Source organism: Poecile atricapillus, chromosome 27 (genome assembly GCF_030490865.1).
Source record: "Poecile atricapillus isolate bPoeAtr1 chromosome 27, bPoeAtr1.hap1, whole genome shotgun sequence".
NCBI lineage: Eukaryota > Metazoa > Chordata > Aves > Passeriformes > Paridae > Poecile > Poecile atricapillus.
In genome coordinates, this window is record NC_081275.1 from 665,356 (window position 1) to 689,774 (window position 24,419).

Consider the following 24,419-nt stretch of genomic DNA (forward strand, 5'->3'; position numbering starts at 1 on the left):
AGCCGGAGGGGCCTCGGAGCGATTTTAGCTTTAAAAGAGAGAAAACCACCCAACTCCCCCCCAAAAAAAGGGATATAATTTTATTACAGATTGATTATTTAATAGTATTTTTTTAATGGGGGGGCGGGGATGGGGACAGCGCGTCGTGGGTTAAGTTATTCCAGGGGTGGTGGGGGGAATTTGGGGTGGTCCCAAATTAGGACAGAGAGCTGAGGCTGTCCTTGTCCCCTCTCCTGGGGAGGGAGGAGCCTGGTTGAGGGTGAGGAGGGGGGGATGACAGCGAGGTCCAACCCTGGGGACACCCCGGGTGTGGGGGGATCCCCCTCCCCATCCCAGGCCGGGGAAGCGCCTCTGGATTGGGGGGTCGGGGGGAGAGGAGGGTCCCGGCCCCCCGGCAGCGTGCCCGGCTTGCTTTGTGCCGGTGTCCCCCCCCCGGTGTGTCCCCGTGTCCCCCCCGCTCCCTCCGTGCCCCCGCTCGCTCTGGGTCTCGGTTCGGTATTTTGTAAGATGTCACCGATGTTCGTCCTTGTATAAATAAACTGTTTCTGGCAATACCCGCCGGGCCCGCTGCCTCTGGGGGGGCCGGGGGGGGGGGTGGTGCTGGTGCCCCGTGTCCCCTTTTCTGTCCCCGCGTCCCTTCTCTCTGTCCCCTTTTCCTCCCCGCGTGCCTCAGTTTCCCCGGGCACCGCAAGAGGCGCAGGGAGGGGCCGGGGAGGGTCCCCTTTGTCGCCCCCCGGGCTGGGGGGGCTCTGTTCCCCTGCCCGTGTCCCCCCCGCAGGACTCGGGGCCCGGTTTGGTTTCGGTGCTTTATTTGGTTCCAAACGGGGGGAGCCCCCCCCCCCCACCGAGCTGAGAGGGGGGTCCCGGCGGGGCTGGGGGTCCCATCCCTGCTGCCGAGGGGAGAACTGGGGGGGCTGGGGCGGGGGGTGGCAGCTCCGTGCCCCTCGTGGCTGTCCCTGTGTCCCCAGAGCCCCCGGGCACCCCCAGCTCTGCCCCGGGGGGGTTCCCCTGGCCTGGAGCCCCCCGGGATGGGCACGGAGCCCCCGGGAGCAGGGACCCCCTTCCCGGGGTGGGGGGCAATCCCTGGGCCGGGGGGGCGAGCGGGAACTGGGTGGGGAGAGGAGTGAGAGTGAACCGGGAACTCAGAAACCCCCCACCCACTTTGGGGGGGAAGGGGAGGTGAGGATGAACCGGGACAGGCTCTGAACTGAGACCCCCTCCTCAGTTTGGGGGTCCCTGGAGCAAAAGGAGTGTGAGAATGAACCGGGAGCAGAGCAGACACCCCCTCCTCAATTTGGGGGTCCCTGGGGCAAAAGGAGTGTGAGAATGAACTGGGAGCAGAGCAGACACCCCCTCCTCAATTTGGGGGTCCCTGGGACAGGCGGGCATGAACTGGGAGCGGAGCGGGGCCCCCTACTCTCAATGGGGGGCGGGTTTAGGGGGCTGCCCGGAGCCGCCGCAGGGTGAGGATGAGCTGGGGCAGGAGCGAGCCCACCAGCACCGGCCCCAGGGTGTAGCGGGCACCCACGTTGAGGTACCAGAGGGCGGTGTCCTCGCTCTTGGGCAGCTTGTGCAGCACGTCCAGCGCCAGCAGCCCCAGCGCGGCGCTGCCCAGCGGCGGCTCCAGCCCCCGCAGCTCCCGGGCAGCGCGGCGGCTCAGGGGGTGCCGGGCGGCCAGGGCCAGCCCCAGGGCGCTGCCGCTCACCCGGCACAGCGAGGCCCAGGGCCGCGTCTCGGGCCGCAGCCAGCTCGGGTCCGAGCAGCGGGCGCTGGCCCGACGGAGCGACCTGCGGGGGTGCGCGGGGCTTGGGGTGAGACCCCCCGAAACGCTCCGGGGACACAGCTTTGGGGACAGCCCCCTCCCCGAACTGCCTGGGGGGCGGATCCCTGGAGCTGGGGAATATCCCTGGGGTCAGTGCCTGCAGCCCCCAAAAATACTGCGGGAGAAGATTCCTGGGGATAGCTCCCTCCAGCCGGGAGGGATGCTATACTCCCTGGGGATAATCCTGCCTGTGGGCAGATCCCTGGGGTACTCCCTGGGACCCCCCTGCCCCTGGGACCCCCTGGGACCCCCCTGGGACACCCCTGGGACACCCCTGGGACCCCCTGGGACACCCCTGGGACCCCCTGGGACCCCCTGGCACCCCCCTGGCACCCCCCTGGGACACCCCTGGGACCCCCTGGCCCCGGGCACTCACCAGTCCAGGTCGAGCCCCGCGGCCGTGGCCAGCCCGTGCAGGGCCAGCGCGCCCAGGAGCAGCCCCAGGGCCGTCACCAGGAAGAAGCGGCACTTGAAGAAGTTGGGGGGCCAGCGCTGCAGCCCCCAGCCCAGAGCCATCCCTGTCAGCGGGAACAGGCGGGGTCGGCGCTGGGATGGACTGGGAAGGGGCTGGGGGGAAGGGGAAGGAGCTGGGGTGCCTCCCCTCACCTGCCAGCGAGCCGGTGACCACCTGATGGGGGAAGTGGGCCAGGACGAAGATCCGGGAGAGCCCCATGGCCACCAGCAGGAGGATGTAGGCAAGGAACGGGATCAGCCTGAGCAGCCGGCTGGAAGGGAACGGGGTCAGCCGGGGGCAGGGCGGGATCCACCCAGCGCCGCACACCCCGCACTCACCTCCGCGTGTACCGGGACACCGCCGTGCTCAGCGTGGTGACAATCGGCCACAGGGCCGCCCCCAGGATCATGCAGTGGCCCGAGGGGCTCCCTGGGGGATGAAACACGGGGCTGAGGGGAGCGTGTCCCAGCAGGAGAAGAGCTGGGAATGTCCAGCCCAGCCCTTCCCCGCTGCTCAGGAAGGGCTTTTCCCGCTTCCAGCCCAGCATTCCCACATGGAATCCTTGTGGATCCCGGGGCTGCCCGAGCCGTGACTCACCCGGGCCCGTCTCGCAGGTGACCGGGAACTGGTGCAGAGGGAGCTGCTCCCGGCTGGAGAGCCCCGACTCGTGGATCCACCAGTACGGGCGCTCCCCGAACAGGAACCTGCGGGCAGGGAGAGCACGGAGCCGTGGGACAGACAGACAGCCCCAAAACCCGGGGGGCAGGATCCCTGCAGCCCATCCCAGGGGATCCAGGAGAGCAGGATCCCTGCAGCCCATCCAGGGGATCCAGGAGGGCAGGATCCCTGCAGCCCATCCCAGGGGATCCAGGAGAGCAGGATCCCTGCAGCCCATCCCGGGGATCCAGGAGGGCAGGATCCCTGCAGCCCATCCTGAAGGATCCAGGAGGGCAGGATCCCTGCAGCTCATCCCAAAGGATCCAGGAGGGCAGGATCCCTGCAGCCCATCCCAAATGATCCAGGAGGGCAGGATCCCTGCAGCCCATCCAGGGGATCCAGGAGGGCAGGATCCCTGCAGCCCATCCCGGGGGATCCAGGAGGGCAGGATCCCTGCAGCCCATCCCAAAGGATCCAGGAGGGCAGGATCCCTGCAGCCCATCCCAAAGGATCCAGGAGGGCAGGATCCCTGCAGCCCATCCTGGGGATCCAGGAGAGCAGGATCCCTGCAGCCCATCCCAGGGGATCCAGGAGAGCAGGATCCCTGATGCTCATCCCAAAGGATCCAGGAGGGCAGGATCCCTGCAGCCCATCCAGGGGATCCAGGAGAGCAGGATCCCTGCAGCCCATCCCAGGGGATCCAGGGATGATCCACAGGGGGAGGACAGGATCCCTTGGCAGCCCTGACGCCTCCTGGGGTTTTCTCTGCCAGGAATTGCTGGCAGATGCTTGGGGCAGCTCCGGTGACCCTGTGGAATGCCACAGGCAGGGAGCAGGGAGTCTGTGCCCAGAACTCCACAGGCAGGGAGTGGGGAGTCTGTGCCCAGAACTCCACAGACAGGGAGCAGGGAGTGTCCCAGTGCCCCCCTCCACGTCCCCCCTCACCATTTGAGGACCACGTTGAGCCACTCGGCCACGAGGGCGATCCAGAGGACCATCATGGACACGTGCTCGTCCAGCCCGCGGGCCAGAGGGAAGCAGATGGTGTAGATGGAACCAGGATCCAGGTGGGAGGTCAGGAAGAGCCAGAACTGCTCCAGCCAGGGCGGCCCAGCCTGCAGGGCCACGGCTGCGTGGATCCCGGCCTCATGCAGGGCATCCATGGCACTGGGCTGGGACACAGGAGGGACATCAGCCCCCGCACACATCCCCTCAGGAATCCCTTGGGAACAGGGTGAGAGGTGGCTGGATCCCCTGGAATCCCTTGGGAACAGGGTGGGAGGTGGCTGGATCCCCAGGAATCCCTTGGGAACAGGGTGGGAGGTGGCTGGATCCCCTGGAATTCATTGGGAACAGGGTGGGAGGTGGCTGGATCCCCTGGAATTCATTGGGAACAGGGTGGGAGGTGGCTGGATCCCAGGAATTCATTGGGAACAGGGTGGGAGGTGGCTGGATCCCTGGAATCCCTTGGGAACAGGGTGGGAGGTGGCTGGATCCCTGGAATCCCTTGGGAACAGGGTGGGAGGTGGCTGGATCCCAGGGATCCCTTGGGAACAGGGTGGGAGGTGGCTGGATCCCCTGGAATCCCTTGGGAACAGGGTGGGAGGTGGCTGGATCCCCTGGAATCCCTTGGGAACAGGGTGGGAGGTGGCTGGATCCCCTGGAATTCATTGGGAACAGGGTGGGAGGTGGCTGGATCCCCAGGAATCCCTTGGGAACAGGGTGGGAGGTGGCTGGATCCCAGGAATTCATTGGGAACAGGGTGGGAGGTGGCTGGATCCCAGGAATTCATTTGGAACAGGGTGGGAGGTGGCTGGATCCCAGGAATTCATTGGGAACAGGGTGGGAGGTGGCTGGATCCCTGGAATTCATTGGGAACAGGGTGGGAGGTGGCTGGATCCCAGGAATTCATTTGGAACAGGGTGGGAGGTGGCTGGATCCCAGGAATTCATTGGGAACAGGGTGGGAGGTGGCTGGATCCCAGGAATTCATTGGGAACAGGGTGGGAGGTGGCTGGATCCCAGGAATTCATTTGGAACAGGGTGGGAGGTGGCTGGATCCCAGGAATTCATTGGGAACAGGGTGGGAGGTGGCTGGATCCCCAGGAATTCATTGGGAACAGGGTGGGAGGTGGCTGGATCCCCAGGAATTCATTGGGAACAGGGTGGGAGGTGGCTGGATCACCAGGGATCCCTTGGCACTGATTCAGGGACTCATTCACCCCTTGAAGTTTGCCCACAAATGGCTCCCAGGTTTCTGCCCGGGGGTGGAACAGGTGGAATCCCTGTGGCTCTGGGATCTGGGCAGGATCAGGGCATTGCTGGGGATTTGCTGGAGCAGCTGTGATGCTCCAAACAGCCACCACCTCCCTGGGGCTTTCCCTTGGAAACCTCCTGGCTCTCCCTGAGGTGATTCTGCAGAAGGCCTGGGGTGTCCCTGGAGTCTCCCTGGAGCCACCCTGGGTTTTCTTTGGGGTTTTCCTGGGGTCTCCCTGAAGCGGCTCCTGGGCCTCCCTGGGGCCCCTCTGGGCCTCCCTCTGCTCTCAGGCCTGAGGCCTCCCTGGGGTCTCCCTTACATCAGACCCGCGGCCTCCCCATGCCAACCAGCAGCCTCTGAGCCGCCCTGACCCTCCTTAAACCTCCCCGCGGTGCTCCGCAACCCCCGGTACCGGCGGGAGGTACCTCAGGGGGGGGCTTCATCCCGGGGACCCCTCAAAACTCCCTCCCGCCGTTCTCAGCGCCCTCTTCCGCCTACACTTCCCATCACCGCCCGCGGGGCGGCGCGCTACGGCGGGGCGGGAGGGACAAACCGCGGCCGGGGTGCGCTCAGCCAATCAGAGCGCGGGGCGGAGCAGATCGGCGGGGCGGAGCGCCAATCCCCGCCCTCGCTGCCGCGCGGCCCCGCCCCCGCCGCGCCTGGCCGAGGCGAGCGGAGCCGCGGGCGCTGCGGGCGGACAAGATGGCGGCGCCGGGCGAGTACTTCAGCGTGGGCAGCCAGGTGTCCTGCCGCACCTGCCAGGAGCAGCGCCTCCAGGGCGAGGTCGTCGCCTTCGACTACCCCAGCAAGATGCTGGCGCTCAGTATCCACCCGCCCGCGCCTCGCCGCGCTGGTCCCGGCCCCGGCGCGGCCCGCTCGGGCCTCTGCGGCCCGCCCGATGGGGAGCGGGGGGGGCGTGAGGGAGGGACGGGAAAGGGGGGAAGGAGGGGAGGGGGTGTGAGGGGATCGAGGTGGGCGGCGACAGGGAGGGGTTTGAGGGGGAGCGGGGAGACCCCCGAGGGAGGGGGGGAGTGGGGAGTCCGGCAGGGAGGTTTTGGGGGAATTGGAGAGAGTTTTGTGGGGGTGAACGGGGGGTTCGGGGAGCTCGGTGAGGAGGGATTGGGGGAGCCTTGTGATCGGTGAGCGGGGGGTTCAGGAGCCCTGTGCCCCGGAGAATGGGGGAGGCGGGGGTCTTGTGCTGGGTAAATGGATGTGGGGTGTTCTAGAGGGAGTTTTTGGGGGGAGTGAGGAGGTTTGGATTGGGGGGATTGGGGAGCCTGTATTGGGGTGAATGGGGAGATTGAGGGGCCCTGTATTATAAAGAGCTTTTGAGGGGGAGTGGGGAGCCCTGCACTGGGTTAAACTGGGGGAGAGAGAACACCCAGTTTTGGGGAGAATGGGGGGGACTCGTCCTGGAGGTTTTTTGGGGGGCAGTGAGGAACCCTGTATTGGGGTGTGTGGGGGCAGTGGGGTGTTTCCAGCCCCCCCCAGTGTAAATATATGTGGATATGGTTTTGTTTGGAATCTGCAAGGAATGGGAAAAGCCAAGGGCTGTTGGAAAACAGAGGAGACACCCAGGAGAGGGGGGGAAGGTGAATGCTGAGCTCAGGGCTGGCGTTGGGGTTCTGGGGGCCCAGGGGTGGGTTCTGCAGGGGATGAGGAGCTGGGAGAGGGTTTTGTGGCTGGAGCTGTGGGAAACACAATAGGAGAAGGGCCCCTGGGTGCCTGGGATGTGGTTGGAGCCAGGGGAGCTCCAGAGACAGCAGGAAAATCCCGGAGGGTCCAACAGGTTGCCCAGTGCTGTTTGTCTGCCCCACAGAGGGCTGAGCGCTTCCCCTCCACCTCTTCCTCCCCGAGCTGGGATGCTCCAGCTTTCCCCCAGAGGGAAAGATTGGAATTCCCTGGCTTTTTTTAGGGGGGGCTCCAGCTTGTGCTCAGGTGTGCTGGGAGGGGAGCAGGGATCCCCACGAGGATCTGTTCCAGGAGGAGATGGCGTTGGCACTCTCCGTGCCGTGCTCCCTGCTCCATCCCTCCATCCTCCTCACGGGAGCAGGGGATTGTGCAGGGATCCCTGGCAGCTCTGGAAGGGATGGGGGTGTTTTTGGGGGGTGGTGTTTCATTCACAGGGCAGTACCAACAACAAACCTTGTGTGTCCCTCTCCTGGCACTTCCCTTCCTTCCAGAACAGGGAACGCTCCCAGGGAGGCTGCTGCCCACAAGAGGAAAGAGTTCTGGTGGAAAAAGGGCAAATTTGGTGGTGCTGGTTCAGGCCAGTGGTGGTGGTGGGCTGGTGCTGGTGGACCAGGACTGGAAAACTCAATCTGGAGCTGGGATAGACCAGGATCAGCAGCAGATGGGTCCAGAGAGAGACAAGCAGCTCTGTTGGGATCACTGATTATCCCAAGAAGGGACAAGGGAGCAGAGGAGCTTCCCACAAACCCACCCTTCTCCCGGTTTGCTCCTGGGCTGTGTCCCACCTTTAAAAACCTCCCTCTGGATTTGTTTTCCTTAATCCCCCCCTTCCAGAATGCCCCTCTTCCAGTGGCAAGCCCAACCACGCAGACATCCTGCTCGTAAACTTACAGTACGTGTCAGAAGTGGAAATAATCAATGACCGCACGGAAACGCCTCCCCCTTTAGCCTCCCTCAACGTCAGCAAGGTGAGAGAGCCCCTCCTGCAGGGATCTCTGGGAATCCTGCAGGGATCTCCGGGAATCCTGCAGGGATCCAGTGGTGAGAGAGCCCCTCCTGCAGGGATCTCCGGGAATCCTGCAGGGATCCAGCAGTGAGAGAGCCCCTCCCGCAGGGATCTCCGGGAATCCTGCAGGGATCCAGCGGGATTCACCTCTGGAGCTCGCCTGCTCCCAGCACAGCTTCCCCCAGCTCCGTTCTGGCTCTGGGCTTTGGCCACTTGGCTCTGGGTTTTAGCAGTTTGGCCTCTGGGTTTTATTGGGTTTAGGGTCTGGACTATTGGCATTTAGGGCCTGGATTTTGGGTGGTTTTGGGGCGTGGATTTTATGTCTAGATTTTTGCATTTGGGGACCTGGATTTTGGCATTTTTGGGATCTAAAGGTGATCTTGTTTTGGGGCTTGGGTTTTGAGGGGTTTGGAGCCTGGGTTTTGGTAGTTTGGGGTGGGTGGTGGTGTTTGGGGTCTGGATGATGCTGGTTTGGGTCTAGACTGGACATGGTCTCCTGTTTTGGAGAGGACAGGAGGGGTGAAGATGTGGAGCTCATGGAATTCTGAGGAACTGCTTTTCACCCATCCTGGAAAGAAAGGGAAGGGGACCCCAAGCCCTCGGTGCTGGGCTGAATCCAGGTGTGGAGGGCTCAGTTGTCACCTCCATGTCCCACAGGGACACCTCTCCCGAGGCTTTGTGTCACAACAGGTGGCAGCAGCTGGGTGTCCATCCCCTCCCCGGGTCCCTTCCCATGGATTAACACCTCTGAGGTCCGGGATGACACAGCTGCCACCAAGGTGTGACTGTTGGCTGTCACTGCAGCGAGTGACACGGCTGGTAGCGCAGCCCAGGGGAACCCCCTCAGCAATTCCAGTGCTCTCTGGTCTTCTCCAGCATCCCAGGGATTGTGGATTTGGTGTGTGGGGAAATTGCAGATGGAGTCGAGCTGGAAGGGCCACTCCAGTGGCAGGAGGGGAGTTCTGTGGGGCCCTGCCCCACATCCCCTTCCCCATGGATGTTCAGGGGCTGGGATGTTGGTGGCTGGTACTGGTTGTACTGGGAGGAGGAGGAGGAGGAGGAAGAGGAGGTGTGGGCACGTGGGAGTGCTGGTGGTGCTGCAGGGAACCCGGAGAGTTGGGGACTTGGGAACACCACCTGTGCCACCAGAGGAGCTCGGCACAGCCATCCTCTGCCACTGCAGGAGATTCTGGAGGGATCCCCTCCATCGCCACCCAGCTGGGATGAGGGGGACCCTGGCACTGGGGGACCCTGGCACTGGGGGACCCTGGCGTGGTTCTTGGTGGCCCTGGCATGAACCTTGGTGGCCCTGGCGGTCCCTCCCTGCGTGCTGCTGCCGTCATTGATCCTGAGGGAGTGGGGAAGTGACTCATCCATTCATGCCGCCTGCACAAGGTGTGTGCAGGGGAGCCGTGGAGCTCCGTGCAGCGCTCACATCCAGGAGGCTGATCCGTTTCCTCTTGGCAGGCGTGGATGGGCAGGGGGAGCACGTGGTGCTGCAGGGGAGTGATGAGTGATGGGTGGATCCCCGTGGAAATGCTGGGGTGCTGCTGGCACCTCTCCTGTCCTGTCACCTCCCGGTGGCCTCTCCTCAGGGCTGTCCCCAGGATGCAGCAGCTGCTGTGGGAGCATCCCAAGGCTCGGGAAAGCCAGAGGCTTGGGACAGAGGGGATCTAAACCTCAGGCTGGGGAAGGGGGATCTGCTCAGGGAGGACACGGCACAGGGGATCCCCAGTGCTCTGTCCCACGGTTCCAGCCCATCCCAGTGTGGAAGTCGGGATCCCAGTTCTCCAGCTTTGGGATGGCTCCCCTGCCTGGATGAGGGGCAGGGAAGGGTGTGGGGTGCAGGGAAGTTCCTGTGGAGCGTTGTGCCTGGTTTGGAAGCCTGCCTGGTGGTCTTGGAGAGAGCAGTTCTGCCATGGCATGGGGTGGGTGGCTTGTGAAGGTGAGGAAGGCTCCTGTCCCTGTTGGGAGCACGTCCCCCTGCCCCTGCAGTGGCTGCTCCCAGGGCACCGAGAGGGGACACGGCTGGGAGAGGCACTGAAGTGTCCCCAGACAGAGGGAGCTCGGCCTTTCCCCACCCAGAGGGGCTTTGGGAGGGGTGAAACCCCCTCAGCCAGCGCCAGGAAGCCAGTCCAGCTCTGGGTGTGCTCCCAGGAATGAGGAGGCTCCAGGAGGAGGAAGAGGAGGGATGATGCTGATGTGGCTCCTCCACTGCGGCATCTCCAGCCAGGAAAAGGCAGCTGGTCCAGGGCTGCTGCCTCCAGGCGCTGCATCCTTCTCCTCCCACATCCATGGGATTCAACATGGGGGATGCCAGGGTCGGGGTTTTCCATCTCTATTCCAGCACCCTGTGTGTAATCACACCTCCCCACACACGGATGCGACTCCCAGATAACCAATTCTGGTTATTTTTTGGGAGCAAATCAATTGCTGCAGGCTAAAGTTGCTCGTACTCCTGCATGGAGCATTTACTCCCAGCGTGTCGGGTATTTCAGGCTCCTCTTCCCCATCTCCCTCCCAAGTAAACGGAGTAGTGAGGGTGGTTTGCACCTAAAATGCCAGAACTGATTCAGAAGAGGCCAAGGGGAAGGGACAGGGGGACGTGGAAAGGTGGCACCACCATCCCCCAAATCTCTGGCAGTGGTGAGGGTGCCTCAGCAGGGGAATTCAGGCTGGAATCACAAGGGACAGAGCTGTGTTGGGGGGTCCCTGTGCCCCCTCATTGCTCCCAGCCCAATTCCCTGTCCCTGTGTTTTCCCAGCTTGCCAACAAAGCACGGACGGAGAAGGAGGAGAAGATGAGCCAGGCATATGCAATTAGTGCTGGTGTCTCTCTGGAGGGGCAGCAGCTCTTCCAGACCATCCATAAGACGTAAGTGCCCACCTCAGGGTCCCCAGTGCCCACCTTGGGGTCCCCAGTGCCCACCTCGGGGTCCCCAGTGCCCACCTCAGAGTCCCCAGTGCCCACCTCGGAGTCCCCAGGCTGCTTTTTGGGGGATTCCCCTGGCTGGGTCGCTCTGGGACGCTCTGATGTGTCCTGGGATGTGCTGGATGGGATCCTCAGGGAGGGAGGGTGGCTCCCTGCCCGCTCCCTGCCCCTTCCTGGCACATCCCATCCCCCTGGACTCCCACCCCTCTCCAGCTGCAGTGACCTGGGGGGCTCTTTGCCCTCTCACTGGGACACAGACCCACCCTGGGGGGCAGTGGTGGCTTTCCCAGGCCAGGTGGCGTTCCCTGATCCCGTTGTCCCTCCCCTCAGCATTAAAGACTGTAAATGGCAGGAGAAGAACATAGTTGTGATGGAAGAAGTCGTCATTGCCCCTCCGTACCAGGTGGAAAACTGTAAAGGCAAAGAGGGAAGCGCCCTGAGCCACGTACGCAAAATAGTGAGTGTGGGCTGGGGAGCCTGGGGGTGCTGGGAGGGGGACACGTCCCTGGGGACACCCAGAAACCGTCCTGGCCATCGCCCTCCCCTCCTTCCTTCAGCTGTGTGTTCAGAATGGTGAGGAGGGGACAGACCTGTCACCTCCATGGGGACACCCAGAAACCGTCCTGGCCATCCCCCTCCCACCCTTCCTTCAGCTGTGTGTTCAGAATGGTGAGGAGGGGACAGACCTGTCACCTCCCTGGGGACATCCAGGAGCCCGTCCTGGCCATCCCCCTCCCACCCTTCCTTCAGCTGTGTGTTCAGAATGGTGAGGAGGGGACAGACCTGTCACCTCCCTGGGGACACCCAGAAACCGTCCTGGCCATCCCCCTCCCCTCCTTCCTTCAGCTGTGTGTTCAGAATGGTGAGGAGGGGACAGACCTGTCACCTCCCTGGGGACACCCAGAAACCGTCCTTGGGTGGGCTCCAGCCCGTCCTGGCCATCCCCTTCCCTCTCCAGATCCCCCTCCCACCCTTCCTTGAGCTGTGTGTTCAGAATGGTGAGGAGGGGACAGACCTGTCACCTCCCTGGGGACATCCAGGAGCCCGTCCTGGCCATCCCCCTCCCCTCCTTCCTTCAGCTGTGTGTTCAGAATGGCGAGGAGGGGACAGACGGGGCGGGTGTCACCTCCCTGGGGACACCCCAGCCCTCCGTGTGTGGCTCCAGCCCCCCTTGGGCACCGCTCCTCCCCTAAGCCCCCGTTCCCCTGCAGGTGGAGAAACACTTTCGGGACGTGGAGAGCCAGAAGGTCCTGCAGCGTTCACAAGCACAGCAGACACAGAAGGACACGTCCCTCTCATCCTGAGGCCACCTTGGGCTCGCCCCGTCCCCGTGTCCCCTCCCCGGAGGTGGCGCTGGGGGCACCTTCAACTTTTATTTCCTTTTTTTTTTTTTTTTTTTTTTTTTTTTTTTTTTTCTCTTCTTGGGAATCTCAACCAATTCCAAACTTTAGACTTTAAAACAAAACGAGAAAAAAAAGAATAATTTAAAGCTCCTCACGCATTACTTGACTAACAGACTTTGTTTTTCCGCCATGGTTTCTCCCTCCAGCCAGTCAGACTCTGTTAATTTTATTTTTTGGCCTTTTTTTTCCCCTTTTCTCCCAATTCCTGCCTCCCTTTTCCCCAAAATACCCCCCAGAAAATAAAGCTAACGAGCTGACTGTGGTGGCCCACCCGGGACCCTTGTGACCTACGTGGTCTCGTTTTAATTTTGTTTGCACAGGGCAAGGCTTGAATTAGTCTTATTTTTCTTATCTTTAAATATATATATGAATATATATTAAAATGTTCTTTAAATATTTGTCTGGTTCTAGCAGGGTCGTGGCAAAAAATCCCTCGAACCTCCCCTGGGAGCAGCCAGAACCTGGATTTGGGGTTTTCTCCCCATTTCCTTTATGTTTTTAAATTTTTTTTTGCCCTTTTTCATTTAATTTTTAATTTCCTTTTTAATTTTAATTTTTTTTTTTTTTGCCACGATCCTCCCCTCTCCCCGTTTTATTTCCTTTCATTGTTTTTTTTTTTTTTTATTATTATTATTAAAGAAAAAAAAAAAAAAAACGCAGATCAAACTCAAAACGATTCAAGCCCTGCCTTTAGGAAGGTTAAAGATTAAAAAAAAAAAATTAAAAAAAAAAAAAAGAAAAAAAAAGGAAAATTTTTTAGTCTTGTTTAGCAAAAAACAATAAAAACCCGAAATTTTTTTAACCATCACCGGAGTCTGTGAGGGCTCAATGGGGGCGTGGCCGGGGGCGTGGCCAGGGGAGGGGCGTGGTTTGGGCGGGGCTTAGATATGAATATGTCATTGTGGGGGCGTGGCCAGGGAGGGGGCGTGGTTTAGGGGCGGGGCTCTGATTGGACACGTCATTATGGGCGTGGCCAGGAGAGGGGCGTGGTTTGGGGCGGAGCTTTGATACGGTCCCGTCATTATGGGGGCGTGGCCGGGGAGTGGGCGTGGTTTTGGGCGGAGCTTTGTGGGGGCGTGGTCACTATGTGGGGCGTGGCCAGGGGCGGGGTTTGCTCTAACGGGGCGGGGCCTGGCGCGGCAATGAGGGGTTGCGGGGTTGATTTGGCGCGGTGTAGCGCACGGCAGGGGTTCTGCGGAGGAGGCGCGGCCTGGGGAGGATGGAGGCTCGGTGCGAGCGGCGGTTCAGAGCGGGGCCGCGGCTCCGGGGCCGGGAACGCGCTTTGCCCGGAGGGGCGCGGCCTGAGCGTGCTCCCAATGAAGGGGCGTGGCTTCCCTTCGGCGGGGCGCTGCTCGGCGCTGATTGGTCCGCGGGCCGGCACTTCCGGCGCGGCACTTCCGGCGGGCCAGCCCGGTGATGGCGGCGGGCCGCGGGTGGAGGCGGCGGGCGCTGCGCCTGCTCACGGCGGGCGGCGGCGTCCTGCTCACCCGCTTCCCCTTCTGGCACTGCTTCAGCGGGCTCCTCCTGTGCGCCGAGCGCGCCGACCTGCGCCGGTGCGCGCCCGGGGCTCGGGACGGGCCGGGGCGCCTGCGAGCGGTGCTGGGGAGGGGGCCCGGGCGGGCGCGGGGCGGGCGCGGGGCTGGGGCTGGGGCTGGGGGGGATCCGGGAGAGTCCGCGGGCGGGTGTGGGGCTCTGAGGGTCTGGGGGAGAGCCCCGAGGGTCAGGGGGCCGGAGCCTGGTGTGGGGCGTGGGAAAAGCCCGGGGCTGGGGGGTTTGAGGTGGGACAGGGACAGGTGGGGGTTGAGTGGGGTTTGAGGTGGTTCTGGGGGGTTTGGGGTGGTTCAGGGGGGTTTGAGTGGGGTTTGAGGTGGGGTTGGGGGGTTTGAGATGGAACAGGGGGGTTTGAGTGGGGTTTGAGGTGTTTCAGGGGGGTTTGGGGTGGTTCAGGGTGGTTTGAGGTGGGGTTTGAGTGGGGTTTGGGGTGGTTCAGGGGGGTTTGAGGTGGTTCAGGGGGGTTTGGGGTGGTTCAGGGGGGTTTGAGGTGGTTCAGGGGGGTTTGGGGTGATTCAGGGGGGTTTGGGGTGGTTCAGGGGGGTTTGGGGTGGTTCAGAGGGGTTTGAGTGGAGCCCAGAGCTGCTGCCCGGGGCTGAGGGGCAGCGCTGGGCTCTGGGGAAGGGCACCCAGCAGCAGTGGGGGGCACGGAGGGGCTCTGTGGGTCAGGGGAGGGCTCTGTGGGGGCTCTGTGGGTCAGGGGAGGGCTCTGTGGGGCACAGAGGGGCTCTTTGGGGGCTCTGTGGGGCAGGAGAGGGGCACAGAGGGGCTCTGTGGGGGCTCTCTGGGGCACGGGGGAGCTCTGTGGGGCACGAGGGGCTCTGTGGGGCAGGGGAGAGGCACAGAGGGGCAGGGGAGGGGCTCTGTGGGGCAGGGGAGGGGCACAGAGGGGCTCTGTGGGGCAGGGGAGGGCTCTGTGGGGGCTCTGTGGGGCAGGGGAGGGGCACGAGGGGCTCTGTGGGGGCTCTTTGGGGGCTCTGTGGGGCACAAGGGGCTCTTTGGGGGCTCTGTGGGTCAGGGGAGGGGCTCTTTGGGGGCTCTGTGGGGCAGGGCTCTGTGTGGCTCCCCGATAGCCCCGGGGGAAGGTCTGGGGGTCCCGGGGTGAGTCTGGGGGTGCCGGAGCTGCCGTCCCCGCAGGAAGCCGGACATCCCGGTGCCGTACCTGTACGTGGACATGGGCGTGGCCGTGCTCTGTGCCAGCTTCATGTCCTTCGGGGTCAAGCGCCGCTGGTTCGCGCTGGGGGCCGCGCTGCAGCTGGCGGTGGCCACCTACGCCGCCCACGTCGGGGGCCACGTGCACTACGGGGACTGGCTCAAGGTGAGACCCCGCGGCCCCCGCGGCCCCGGGACGGCCCCGGGGCGGCCGTGACGCCGGCCTGGCCCCGCAGGTGCGGATGTACTCGCGCACCATCGCCATCATCGGCGGCTTCCTGATCCTGGCCAGCGGCGCCGGGGAGCTGTACCGGCAGAAACCGCGCAGCCGCTCCCTGCAGTCCACGGGACAGGTGTTCCTGGGCATCTACCTCATCTGCCAGGTAAAGTGGGACACCTGGGGACGGCTGGGGATGGCTGGGGACAGCTGGGGATGGCTGGGGACAACTGGGTACAGCTGGGGACAACTGGGGACAACTGGGGACAGCTGGGGACACCTGGGGACAGCCTGGGGACAGCTGGGGACAACTGGGGACAACTGGGGACGGCTGGGGACGGCTGGGGACAGCCAGGGATAGCTGGGGATGGCTGGGGACAGCCAGGGATAGCTGGGGACAGCCAGGGGACAGCCAGGGCCGGTGGCCACAGCTGCAGGCTGGGCACACAGGTCCCTGCAGGAGAAGCTTCATCCCCATCACTCGCCCTGCTGCCAGTGTCCCCAGTGTCCCCAGTGTCCCCTGTCCCCAGTATCCCCAGTGTCCTGTGTCCCCTGTCCCCAGTGTCCCCACTGTCCCCAGTGTCCCCTCTCCCCAGTGTCCCCAGTGTCCTGTGTCCCCTGTCCCCACTGTCCCCACTGTCCCCTGTCCCCAGTGTCCCCAGTGTCCCATGTCCCCAGTGTCCCCAGAGTCCCCAGTGTCCCCAGTATCCCCAGTGTCCCCACTGTCCCCACCATCCCCAGTGTCCCCACCATCCCCAGTATCCCCATTATCCCCAGTGTCCCCAGTATCCCCAGTATCCCCAGTATCCCCAGTGTCCCCAGTGTCCCCAGTGTCCCCAATATCCCCAGTGTCCCCACTGTCCCCAGTATCCCCAGTGTCCCCAATATCCCCAGTATCCCCTGTCCCCAGTATCCCCAGTGTCCCCAGTATCCCCAGTATCCCCAGTGTCCCATGTCCCCAGTATCCCCACTGTCCCCAGTATCCCCACTGTCCCCAGTATCCCCAGTATCCCCAGTATCCCCACTGTCCCCAGTGTCCCCAATGTCCCCAGTGTCCCCAGTATCCCCAGTATCCCCAGTATCCCCAGTATCCCCTGTCCCCTCAGGCCTACTCCCTGCAGCACAGCACCGAGGACCGCCTGGCGTACCTGGACCATCTGCTGGGGGGTGAGCTGGCCCTGCAGCTGCTGTTCCTGCTCTATGGGCTGCTGGCCCTGGCCTTCCTGTCGGGTTACTACGTGCGGGCAGCGGCGCAGGTCCTGGCCGTGCTGCTGCCCCTCGCCATCCTCCTCATCGACGGCAACCTGGGCTACTGGCACGCCCTGCGGCGCGTGGAGTTCTGGAACCAGATGAAGCTCATCGGCCAGAACGTCGGCATCTTCGGGGCCGTGGTGATCCTGGCCACGGACGGATGAGGGGACGGCGTGGGACGAGCGGGGATCAGGGCTGGGAGGGGTTTTTTAAGGAGCATCACTATTTATTGGTTGATTTTTTTTTGTTTTGTTTTGTTTTTTGTGTTGTTTGTAAATATTTGATAATCGTGGCGGAGGACGGGTGGGGGGTCCTGCCTGGGGGGTGGCGGCCACTGTGTGGCCAGGGCTCCTCTCCCTGCTGAGGGGTGTCACTGCTCCCCCCCCAAAAAAATGTATTTTTACTGATGCACTGAGAAATCTTTCATGTCTCACCCTGGGGGCTTTGGGTGCCGGGGAGGGGCTGCAGCTTCGGGGGGCAGCAGCTGCTTTTGGGGTCCTGGGACTGCAGGGCAGGAACGCTTTGGGGAGCTGATGTCGAGGGGGAAGAGCTTTCAGAGGAGTCACTTTTGGGGGGAGCTGATTCAGGGGGAGAGGCTTTGGGGGGCTTGGAGGGCAGAGCTCTGGCAGCTTGGGGTGGAGGGGCTGATTTGGGGGACCTTCATGGGGAGGCACTTTGGGGGGGACAGGTCTGGGGAGGGACATGAGGAGCTGCTTGGGGGGGAGCCGGTGGAGGAGCTGTGGGTGTTCTGGCACGGGTGGGGGTCCCAGGGGGACACGGGGAGGGCCTGGCAGCCCCCGGGGTCCCCGCAGGCTGTCCCCGAGCTGTCCCCGGGCTGTCCCCAGGCTGTGTGTGTCACCCCAGACTGTCCCCAGGCTGTGTGTCCCCCCCGGGGCTGGGCAGGGCTGTGTGTCCCCCCCCGGGGCAGGACAGGTGTGTCCGTGTGTCCCCCCCAGGGCAGGACAGGTGTCCGTGTGTCCCCAGGACAGGGGTGTCCGTGTGTCCCCCCTGGCCCGGACAGGTGTCCGTGTGTCCCCCCCCAGGGCAGGACAGGTGTCTGTGTGTCCCCCAGGGCAGGACAGGTGTGTCCGTGTGTCCCCCCCGGCCGGTACAGGTGTCCGTGTGTCCCCCAGGGAAGGACAGGTGTGTCCGTGTGTCCCCCCCAGGGCAGGACAGGTGTCCGTGTGTCCCCAGGGCTGTGCAGGTGTCCGTGTGTCCCCCCCGGCCCGGACAGGTGTCCGTGTGTCCCCCCCGGCCCGGACAGGTGTCCGTGTGTCCCGGGCTGGCCGGAAAAGCAAACAGGGCTGATAAGGGGCTTCCTGCGGGGGGCCCTAATGCGCCTCCGGCGGAACCGGGGCCATAAAACGCGGGCAGGCGGCAGAGCCGTGTTTGCCCGGGGGGGCCACCGCGGCTCCTCACCCCCCGGGACCCCCCCGGCTGCTCCAGCCCCCCGCCTTCACCCCCAGACCCTCCTCTTCCTCCTGGCTGCCCCTGCAGCGGTGGGGGCGTGCAGGGGACACCCCCCTGTCCCCGCCGGTGTCCCCCCTGTGCCGGGGGGTGCAGCCCGCGCCCCCCCGCCGGCAGAGCCATCCTGTGACCTTTGGAAAATGTCTGTTTGCTGTCACTCGGATAAATGGGGCAGAAAGCTCCCGCTCCCCCCGACCCCCCCGCGGCTGCCGGGGGGTGCTGGGGGCCACCCGCGCCCCGATCCCCCCCCCGGGCCGGGGACAACGCGGTGACATTGTCGCTGTGGCAGGATCCCCCCCCCCAGACCCCGGGATGGGGCAGATCCCCCCCCTGCGCCGGGGCTGGGGGGAGCCCGCCCCATCCCCTCTGCCTCAGTTTCCCCGGACACGCGTCAGGTCCCGCGGGGGGGTCCCCGCAGCCCCCTCGGTCCCGTCAGCTCCGCATCGACCGCGGGGACGTGAGAGGTTCGTGCCTGGGGGGGCTGCGGGGGCCGCTCCCCCCTCCCAGCGCTGCCCGAGCCCGGCGCCGCTCGGCCGGGACCCCCCGCCCGTGTCCCCCGCTCCCGGCGGGTGTCACAGAGCGGCCACGCCACGGGGGACAGCCCCCGCCACCGCCACCAGCCGCGTCCCCGCCGCCGCCGCTCGCCGGGTGACAGCCGGGGCACGAGTGGGGAGCGCGTCCCCTCCGGCCGGGGCTGGCACCCTCCCGTGTCCCCTCCGGCAGGGGCCGGTGTCCCCCCGGTGTCCCCCCGGTGTCCCCCCGGTGTCCCCACGGGCCGTGTCCCCTCCAGCCCGGCCCCTCCTCGCCACCGGCCGGAGATGCGGCTGCGGCTGGGTGGGGCCATCCCGGTGTTTTTGGGGACCCCCTTCTGCCCCCTCTCCCCATCGCCGCAGCCCCACGGTGGCTTTGGTGGCCCCTGCCCGGCGGGCACGTCCCCGCCGCGTCCCGCCGTGCCTCAGTTTCCCCCGGAGCCGTTGATTGCTCCTTAATGGTAAATCCATAACGGACTGGGGGGCTGGAAAGGCCACCTCATCCGTCCTGGGGAGGTGACAGCGATCGATGGCGCTGGCGGGGGCTGCGGTGACAGGGCCGTGGTGGCGGCTTCGTGCCCCGTCTGGGGAAACTGAGGCAGCCGTGGCTGCGGGTGTGTCTGTCCCCTTCACTGTCCCCCGTGGGTGGCTTGTCCCATGTGCCGTGTTTGTGTCCCTGGGTGTGGCTGATGTCCCTGCGTCCCCCTGTCACACCCCGAGGCTGTCCCAGGGCAGGTTTGTGTGCCAGGGCTGCGTGTGACATCTGTGTCCCTGTCCTGTGTCCCTGTGCCAGGGCTGTGTCACACCCGTGTCCCTGTCCCGCGTCCCTGTCCTGTGTCCCTGTGCCACTGCTGCCTGTCACATCTGTCATGTGCCTGTCACACCTGCCTGTGCCGTGGTGACACATCTGTGCCCATGTCCCGTGCCCGTCTGGCGTTGCCGTGTCCGTGTCCTGTGGCCACACGCGTGTCCCCGTGTCCGTGTGTCCCCCTGTCCGTGTGTCCCCGTGTCCGTGTGTCCCCCTGTCCCCGTGTCCGTGTGTCCCCTCCGTGTCCCCGCCCCGCTCTGTCCTCCCCAGCCCCAGTGCCCCGGGCCGGGGGACAGTGACAAGGTGCTGGCACGTGTCGCCTGCCCGTGGCGGGGGGGCCGCAGGGTCCTGCGTGCCCGTGGGTCTGTCACGCGTGAGGGAGGAGCCACCAGCCCCCCTCGGGCTATAAAACCCCGGGCGGGTGCAGGAGCCGCCGTGTCCCCGGCACTGTCACCCCTCTGCCAGGCCCTACCTGTCACCTCTGCCTCCGCCATCGTGAGTGCAGGGACGGGGCTGGGGTCCCGGGGGGTCCCGGGGGGTCCCTGAGGGGAGGTCGGGACCCCAGGAGGGACAATCACCTTGGGGACCTGTGGGGTCCCTTGGGGGGCAAGTGGGTCTGTGGGGTCCTTGGGGGTGGGACAGCTCCCTTGGGGACACTGCGGGGGGGTCTCCGGGAGGGACATGTCCCCGTTGGATATGGGGGGGTCCCGGGAGTGAAGATGTCCCTTCAGGGGGGCTGGGGTCCCGGGTGGGGGGTGAAACAATCCTCTGGGGAGCTGGGGGTGCTCTGAGGGTGTGACATTCCCGCAGGGAACGGGGTCCCGGGGTGTGGTGGGGGGCAGAGCTGGGTCGGGGGTCCCGGGGGCGATGGGGGTGCCCCCACCCGCAGCCGCAGCCGCCCCTCGCCCCCGTCCCCCGCAGATGGTGATGTCCCCGCGGCCGTGGCGCGCGCTGGTGGCCGTGTCCCTCTGTGTCCTGCTGTGCCTGGCGGCCGCGTACCCCCCGAAACCCGAGAGCCCCGGGGACGACGCGTCCCCCGAGGAGATGGCCCGGTACTTCTCGGCCCTCCGCCACTACATCAACCTGGTGACGCGGCAGAGGTGAGCGACAGGGCCGGACACGCGTCCCCCTTGGTGCCCCCGTCCCTGTCCCCGCGCACCCCCGGGCTCCGCGCGCGCTCCCGCGGGGTCCCCGTTGCTCACGCGCGCTCCCGTGTCCCGCAGGTACGGGAAACGCTCCAGCCCCGGCGCCGCGGTGGCGGAGCTGCTCCTGGGGGCCGGCAGTGACAGGTCACGGTGAGTGTCCCTGTCGCCGTCCCCCTCCCTGGCCGCACACAGGGGCTGCGCTGTCGCCCGCACCCCGGGGGGGGGGGGGGGGGTCCCGGGGCTGTTCGGGGTCTCGGGGGGGTTCGGGGGTCTCGTTCTCCCTTTTCTCACACCCGCTCTTCCCGCAGGTTCGATGACGACTCCTCGTGGTGACCGCCCCGCCCAGCCCCCCCGTCCCCCAAATCCTCCCCATCTCTCCAGGTCCCCCCAGGGGACCCAGGGCCAGCGCGGGACCCCCCGCTGGAGGGCCGGGGACCCCCAGAACCCGGCCCGGGGGCGTCCCGCTGTCGGGGGGAGCCCCCGACCCCGTCCCCTCCCCACCGCTGTCGGGGGGGCCCCGCGTGGTCCCTGCACGGCGACAATAAAAGAGCAGCTCGTGGGCACGGCCGGGTCCGCTGAGTGCGGGGGGCGCGGGGGGCGCGGGGGGATGGAGGGGGGATGGAGGGGGGCAGGGGGGGATGGAGGGGGGCAGGGGGGGTGGGAAGAACAAGGGACAAGAGGTGCTGGGGTGCAGGGACGGGGGTCGGGGGTGGGGAGCGATTGGGAGGTGAAAGGAGAGGAGTGGAATTGGGTGAGGGGCGGGGATTTTGGAGAGGGTGGGTAGGGGAGGGTGGGGTGGGCTGGGCTGGGGGCTGCGGCACACTGGGGTTGGATACTGGGGCGCACTGGTCGGGGGGCACTGGTGGGGGCACCCAGCAGTGATGAATGTCGGGCCTGGACGTTCGTGGGGGTGCTGGGGTGCCCTGGCAGGGGGTGCTGACACCATCGGGGACCCCCCGTGTGAGGACTGTGGGGGTCCCGTGTCCCTCTGCCCCCCACGCGGCCGTGGTGGGAGTCTGGGGACAGCCCCGTCCCCACGGCTGCGGTTGGGGGTGGCTGTGGCCCCTCTCCCTCACCCCAGGGTCCTCCCCTGTCCCCCTGTCCCACTCCCCACCCCTCTGTCCACTCCTGCCACCCTTGCACGCCCCCAGCCCCCCTGACCGTGTCCCTCTTGTCCCTCTGTCCCCACCCCTGTCCCTGTTTCCCTCCGTGGGGCCGGACACCCGTGTCCACGTCCTGTCCCCTCCGGGAGCCCCCTCAGCGCGGGGTCAAACATTAACCAGGGGCCAGCTGGCCCTGTCACCCCCCACGCTGGCCCCTGTCCCCCCCTCCCAGTCCGAGGGGGCAGCAGGGTGACATCAGCGGGGACACGGGGGGATAAAAGGGCCGGCACGGCAGCGGCAGCAGCGGCAGCGAGACCCCGCGTGCCAGGCACAGTCCCCTCGTGTCGCGTGTGTCCCCTCGCCCCAGGAAGGAGGTGAGAGGGGACGGGGAGCGGGCGGGGTGAGCAGAGAGTGGGTGCGCGGCAAGCGGGGTGTGCAGGGGACACGGGGGACACGCGTGGGGCACCCGTGTGAAACTGAGCAAGGCTGAAGGTGTGCGGGGTTGGGACACGGGGTGTGCAGGGGTGTGCAGGTGTGCACAGGTGTGTCCAGGTGTGTCCAGGTGTGCACAGGTGTGTCCAGGTGTGTCCAGGTGTGTCCAGGTGTGCACAGGTGTGCACAGGTGTGTCCAGGTGTGTCCAGGTGTGCACAGGTGTGCACAGGTGTGTCCAGGTGTGTCCAGGTGTGCACAGGTGTGTCCAGGTGTGCACAGGTGTGTGTGTGTGCTCTGTGTCAGAGCACAGCCTCTCCTGTTCCCATCCCTGCGCGGTGCGCACGGGTGTGAGCCGCTGTCGCTGTCCCTGTCCCTGTCTGTGCCCCTGTCCCTGTCCGTGCCCCTGTCTGTGCCCCTGTCTGTGCCGCTGTCGGTGTCGCTGTCGCTGTCCCTGTCTGTGCCCCTGTCGCTGTCGCTGTCTGTGCCCCTGTCGCTGTCCCTGTCTGTGCCCCTGTCCCTGTCGCTGTCCCTGTCCGTGCCCCTGTCGCTGTCCCTGTCCCTGCCTGTGCCCCTGTCCCTGCCTGTGCCCCTGTCCCTGTCCGTGCCCCTGTCGCTGTCGCTGTCCCTGCCTGTGCCCCTGTCCCTGTCTGTGCCCCTGTCGCTGTCGCTGTCCCTGTCCGTGCCCCTGTCGCTGTCGCTGTCGCTGTCCCTGCCTGTGTCGCTGTCGCTGTCCCTGTCTGTGCCCCTGTCCCTGTCTGTGCCCCTGTCTCTGTCCGTGCCCCTGTCGCTGTCGCTGTCCCTGTCTGTGCCCCTGTCGCTGTCCCTGTCTGTGCCCCTGTCGCTGTCCCTGTCTGTGCCCCTGTCGCTGTCGCTGTCCCTGTCCGTGCCCCTGTCGCTGTCGCTGTCCCTGCCTGTGTCGCTGTCGCTGTCGCAGCCATGGCCCCGCGCCCGCCGCTGTTGTTGGTGGCCTGCGCTGCTCTGGCGCTGCTGCCGCTGCGGCCCCGCGCGGCCCCGGCCCAGCCCGCGTACCCCGGGGACGACGCGCCCGTGGAGGATCTGCTGCGCTTCTACAACGACCTGCAGCAGTACCTGAACGTGGTCACCCGCCCGCGGTGAGCAGGGCCACCCGTCACGATGTGCTCCCGTATCGCGACATGCTCCCCGTCACGGCATCATCCCTGTCACGGCATCATCCCCATCACCGCATGCTCCCTTATCGCGACATGCTCCCCATCACGGCATCATCCCCATCACGGCATGCTCCCTTATCGCGACATGCTCCCCATCACGGCATCATCCCCATCGCGACATGCTCCCCATCACGGCATGCTGCTCCCCGTCCCGATGTGCTCCCCGTCGGGATGCGCTCCCCTCCGTGACGCTCTGCCCGTCCCGATGCGCTCCCCAGCACGAGCCGCTCCCTGTCGCGACACGCTCCCTATCGGGACACGCTCCCGTGGTGTCCCCCTGTCCCCATAACGCGTCCCCGTTGCAGGTACGGGAAGCGGGCGGGCGGGCGAGCGCTGGCCGAGGAGCCCCGGGGCGCCCCGGGGTGCTGAGCCCCAGGTGAGGCACTGGGGGGGCGGGAGGAGCCCCCCGGGCCGCCCCTGCCTCAGTGTCCCCAGCGGGGACAGCCCGGGGGGAAGGGGCGCTCTGGGCGGTGCGGCCGGGGGAATTCGGGGGGCACCTGAGGGTGTCGGGGTGGGGGAAATGGGACCGGGGGGATCCGGGGGGGCCCTGTGGGGAAGGGGACAAGGGGTTGGGGACCCTGCGTGAGCCCCCCTTTTGCTTCAGGGACACGGCCGGGGCCGAGTGGGTGAAGAAGCCGAGAAGGTGCAGCACCCCCGCCCCCCCCGCTGCACCCCCGAGCCCCCCAGAACCGGCACCGCGGGGCCGGGACAGACCCCCGGCAATAAATCCCCCCCTGCAGCCACCGTCTGTCCTGCCTCTGCCTGCTCGGGGACACTGGGGACACTGGGGACACTGGGCTGGAGGCAATGGGGGTACTGGGGACACGGGGGGTATCTGGGGGACCGCGGTGACACTGGGGACACGGGACACGGGGCCACTGAGGGTGTCGGGAACACGGCTGCTGTGCTGGGGACACTGGGGGTGCAGTGCTGGGGACTCTGGGGACACCGGGTGGCGGTGCTGGGGACACTGGGGGTGCTGGCACTGTGGACACGCCTACGGGGCCATCCCTGTCGCTGTCCCCGTCCCTGTCCCCGTCCGGTCTGTGCCAGTCGCGAGTGTCCCGCGGCTCCGCAGCGATGCCGGCGGCCGCCCCCGCCTCGGTCACGGGTGAGCGCGCACCGGGAGGGGCTGGCGCGGGCACGCGCGCGTGCAAACACCCCCCGTGCACGCGCGAGGGGGGCAGGCTCGGCGGGGGGAGGGGGGGGGGTGTCGGGCACGCGCGTGTGCGGGGGGCGCGCCCCGCCAGAGGGACCCGAGCGCGCGTCCTCGTCCCCGCGCGCGCTCTCGGTTCCCGCGGGCGGGGGCGCGCGTTCCTTGCACGCGGGAGCGGCGCGGCCCCTTTAAATC

General features: G+C 65.8%; 5 protein-coding genes across 5 annotated transcripts; 4 read left to right on the forward strand and 1 right to left on the reverse strand.

The window, feature by feature from the left end:
- Nucleotides 1–1,105: 1,105 nt before the first annotated feature.
- Nucleotides 1,106–5,730, reverse strand: G6PC3 (glucose-6-phosphatase catalytic subunit 3). Its single transcript, XM_058857779.1, has 7 exons — nt 5,615–5,730; nt 3,879–4,105; nt 2,874–2,980; nt 2,615–2,705; nt 2,429–2,547; nt 2,199–2,340; nt 1,106–1,787 (listed from the first exon to the last, which is right to left on the reverse strand). Exons 1-7 carry the CDS (start codon nt 5,630–5,632, stop codon nt 1,436–1,438), a joined length of 1,056 nt encoding a protein of 351 aa, XP_058713762.1. The 5' UTR covers nt 5,633–5,730; the 3' UTR covers nt 1,106–1,435.
- Nucleotides 5,731–5,823: 93 nt separating this feature from the next.
- Nucleotides 5,824–12,851, forward strand: LSM12 (LSM12 homolog). Its single transcript, XM_058857788.1, has 5 exons — nt 5,824–6,012; nt 7,716–7,849; nt 10,652–10,761; nt 11,149–11,275; nt 12,030–12,851. Exons 1-5 carry the CDS (start codon nt 5,892–5,894, stop codon nt 12,120–12,122), a joined length of 585 nt encoding a protein of 194 aa, XP_058713771.1. The 5' UTR covers nt 5,824–5,891; the 3' UTR covers nt 12,123–12,851.
- Nucleotides 12,852–13,427: 576 nt separating this feature from the next.
- On the forward strand, nt 13,428–16,633 carry TMEM101 (transmembrane protein 101). The gene is made up of 4 exons (XM_058857785.1): nt 13,428–13,774; nt 14,910–15,090; nt 15,161–15,307; nt 16,248–16,633. Exons 1-4 carry the CDS (start codon nt 13,638–13,640, stop codon nt 16,554–16,556), a joined length of 774 nt encoding a protein of 257 aa, XP_058713768.1. The 5' UTR covers nt 13,428–13,637; the 3' UTR covers nt 16,557–16,633.
- A 3,485-nt stretch (nt 16,634–20,118) lies between these two features.
- LOC131588689 (peptide YY-like) lies at nt 20,119–20,675 on the forward strand. The gene is made up of 3 exons (XM_058857612.1): nt 20,119–20,297; nt 20,421–20,492; nt 20,651–20,675. Exons 1-3 carry the CDS (start codon nt 20,119–20,121, stop codon nt 20,673–20,675), a joined length of 276 nt encoding a protein of 91 aa, XP_058713595.1.
- A 1,087-nt stretch (nt 20,676–21,762) lies between these two features.
- On the forward strand, nt 21,763–23,730 carry LOC131588800 (pancreatic polypeptide-like). Its single transcript, XM_058857800.1, has 4 exons — nt 21,763–21,819; nt 22,813–22,990; nt 23,374–23,444; nt 23,673–23,730. Exons 2-3 carry the CDS (start codon nt 22,815–22,817, stop codon nt 23,435–23,437), a joined length of 240 nt encoding a protein of 79 aa, XP_058713783.1. The 5' UTR covers nt 21,763–21,819; nt 22,813–22,814; the 3' UTR covers nt 23,438–23,444; nt 23,673–23,730.
- Nucleotides 23,731–24,419: the final 689 nt, after the last annotated feature.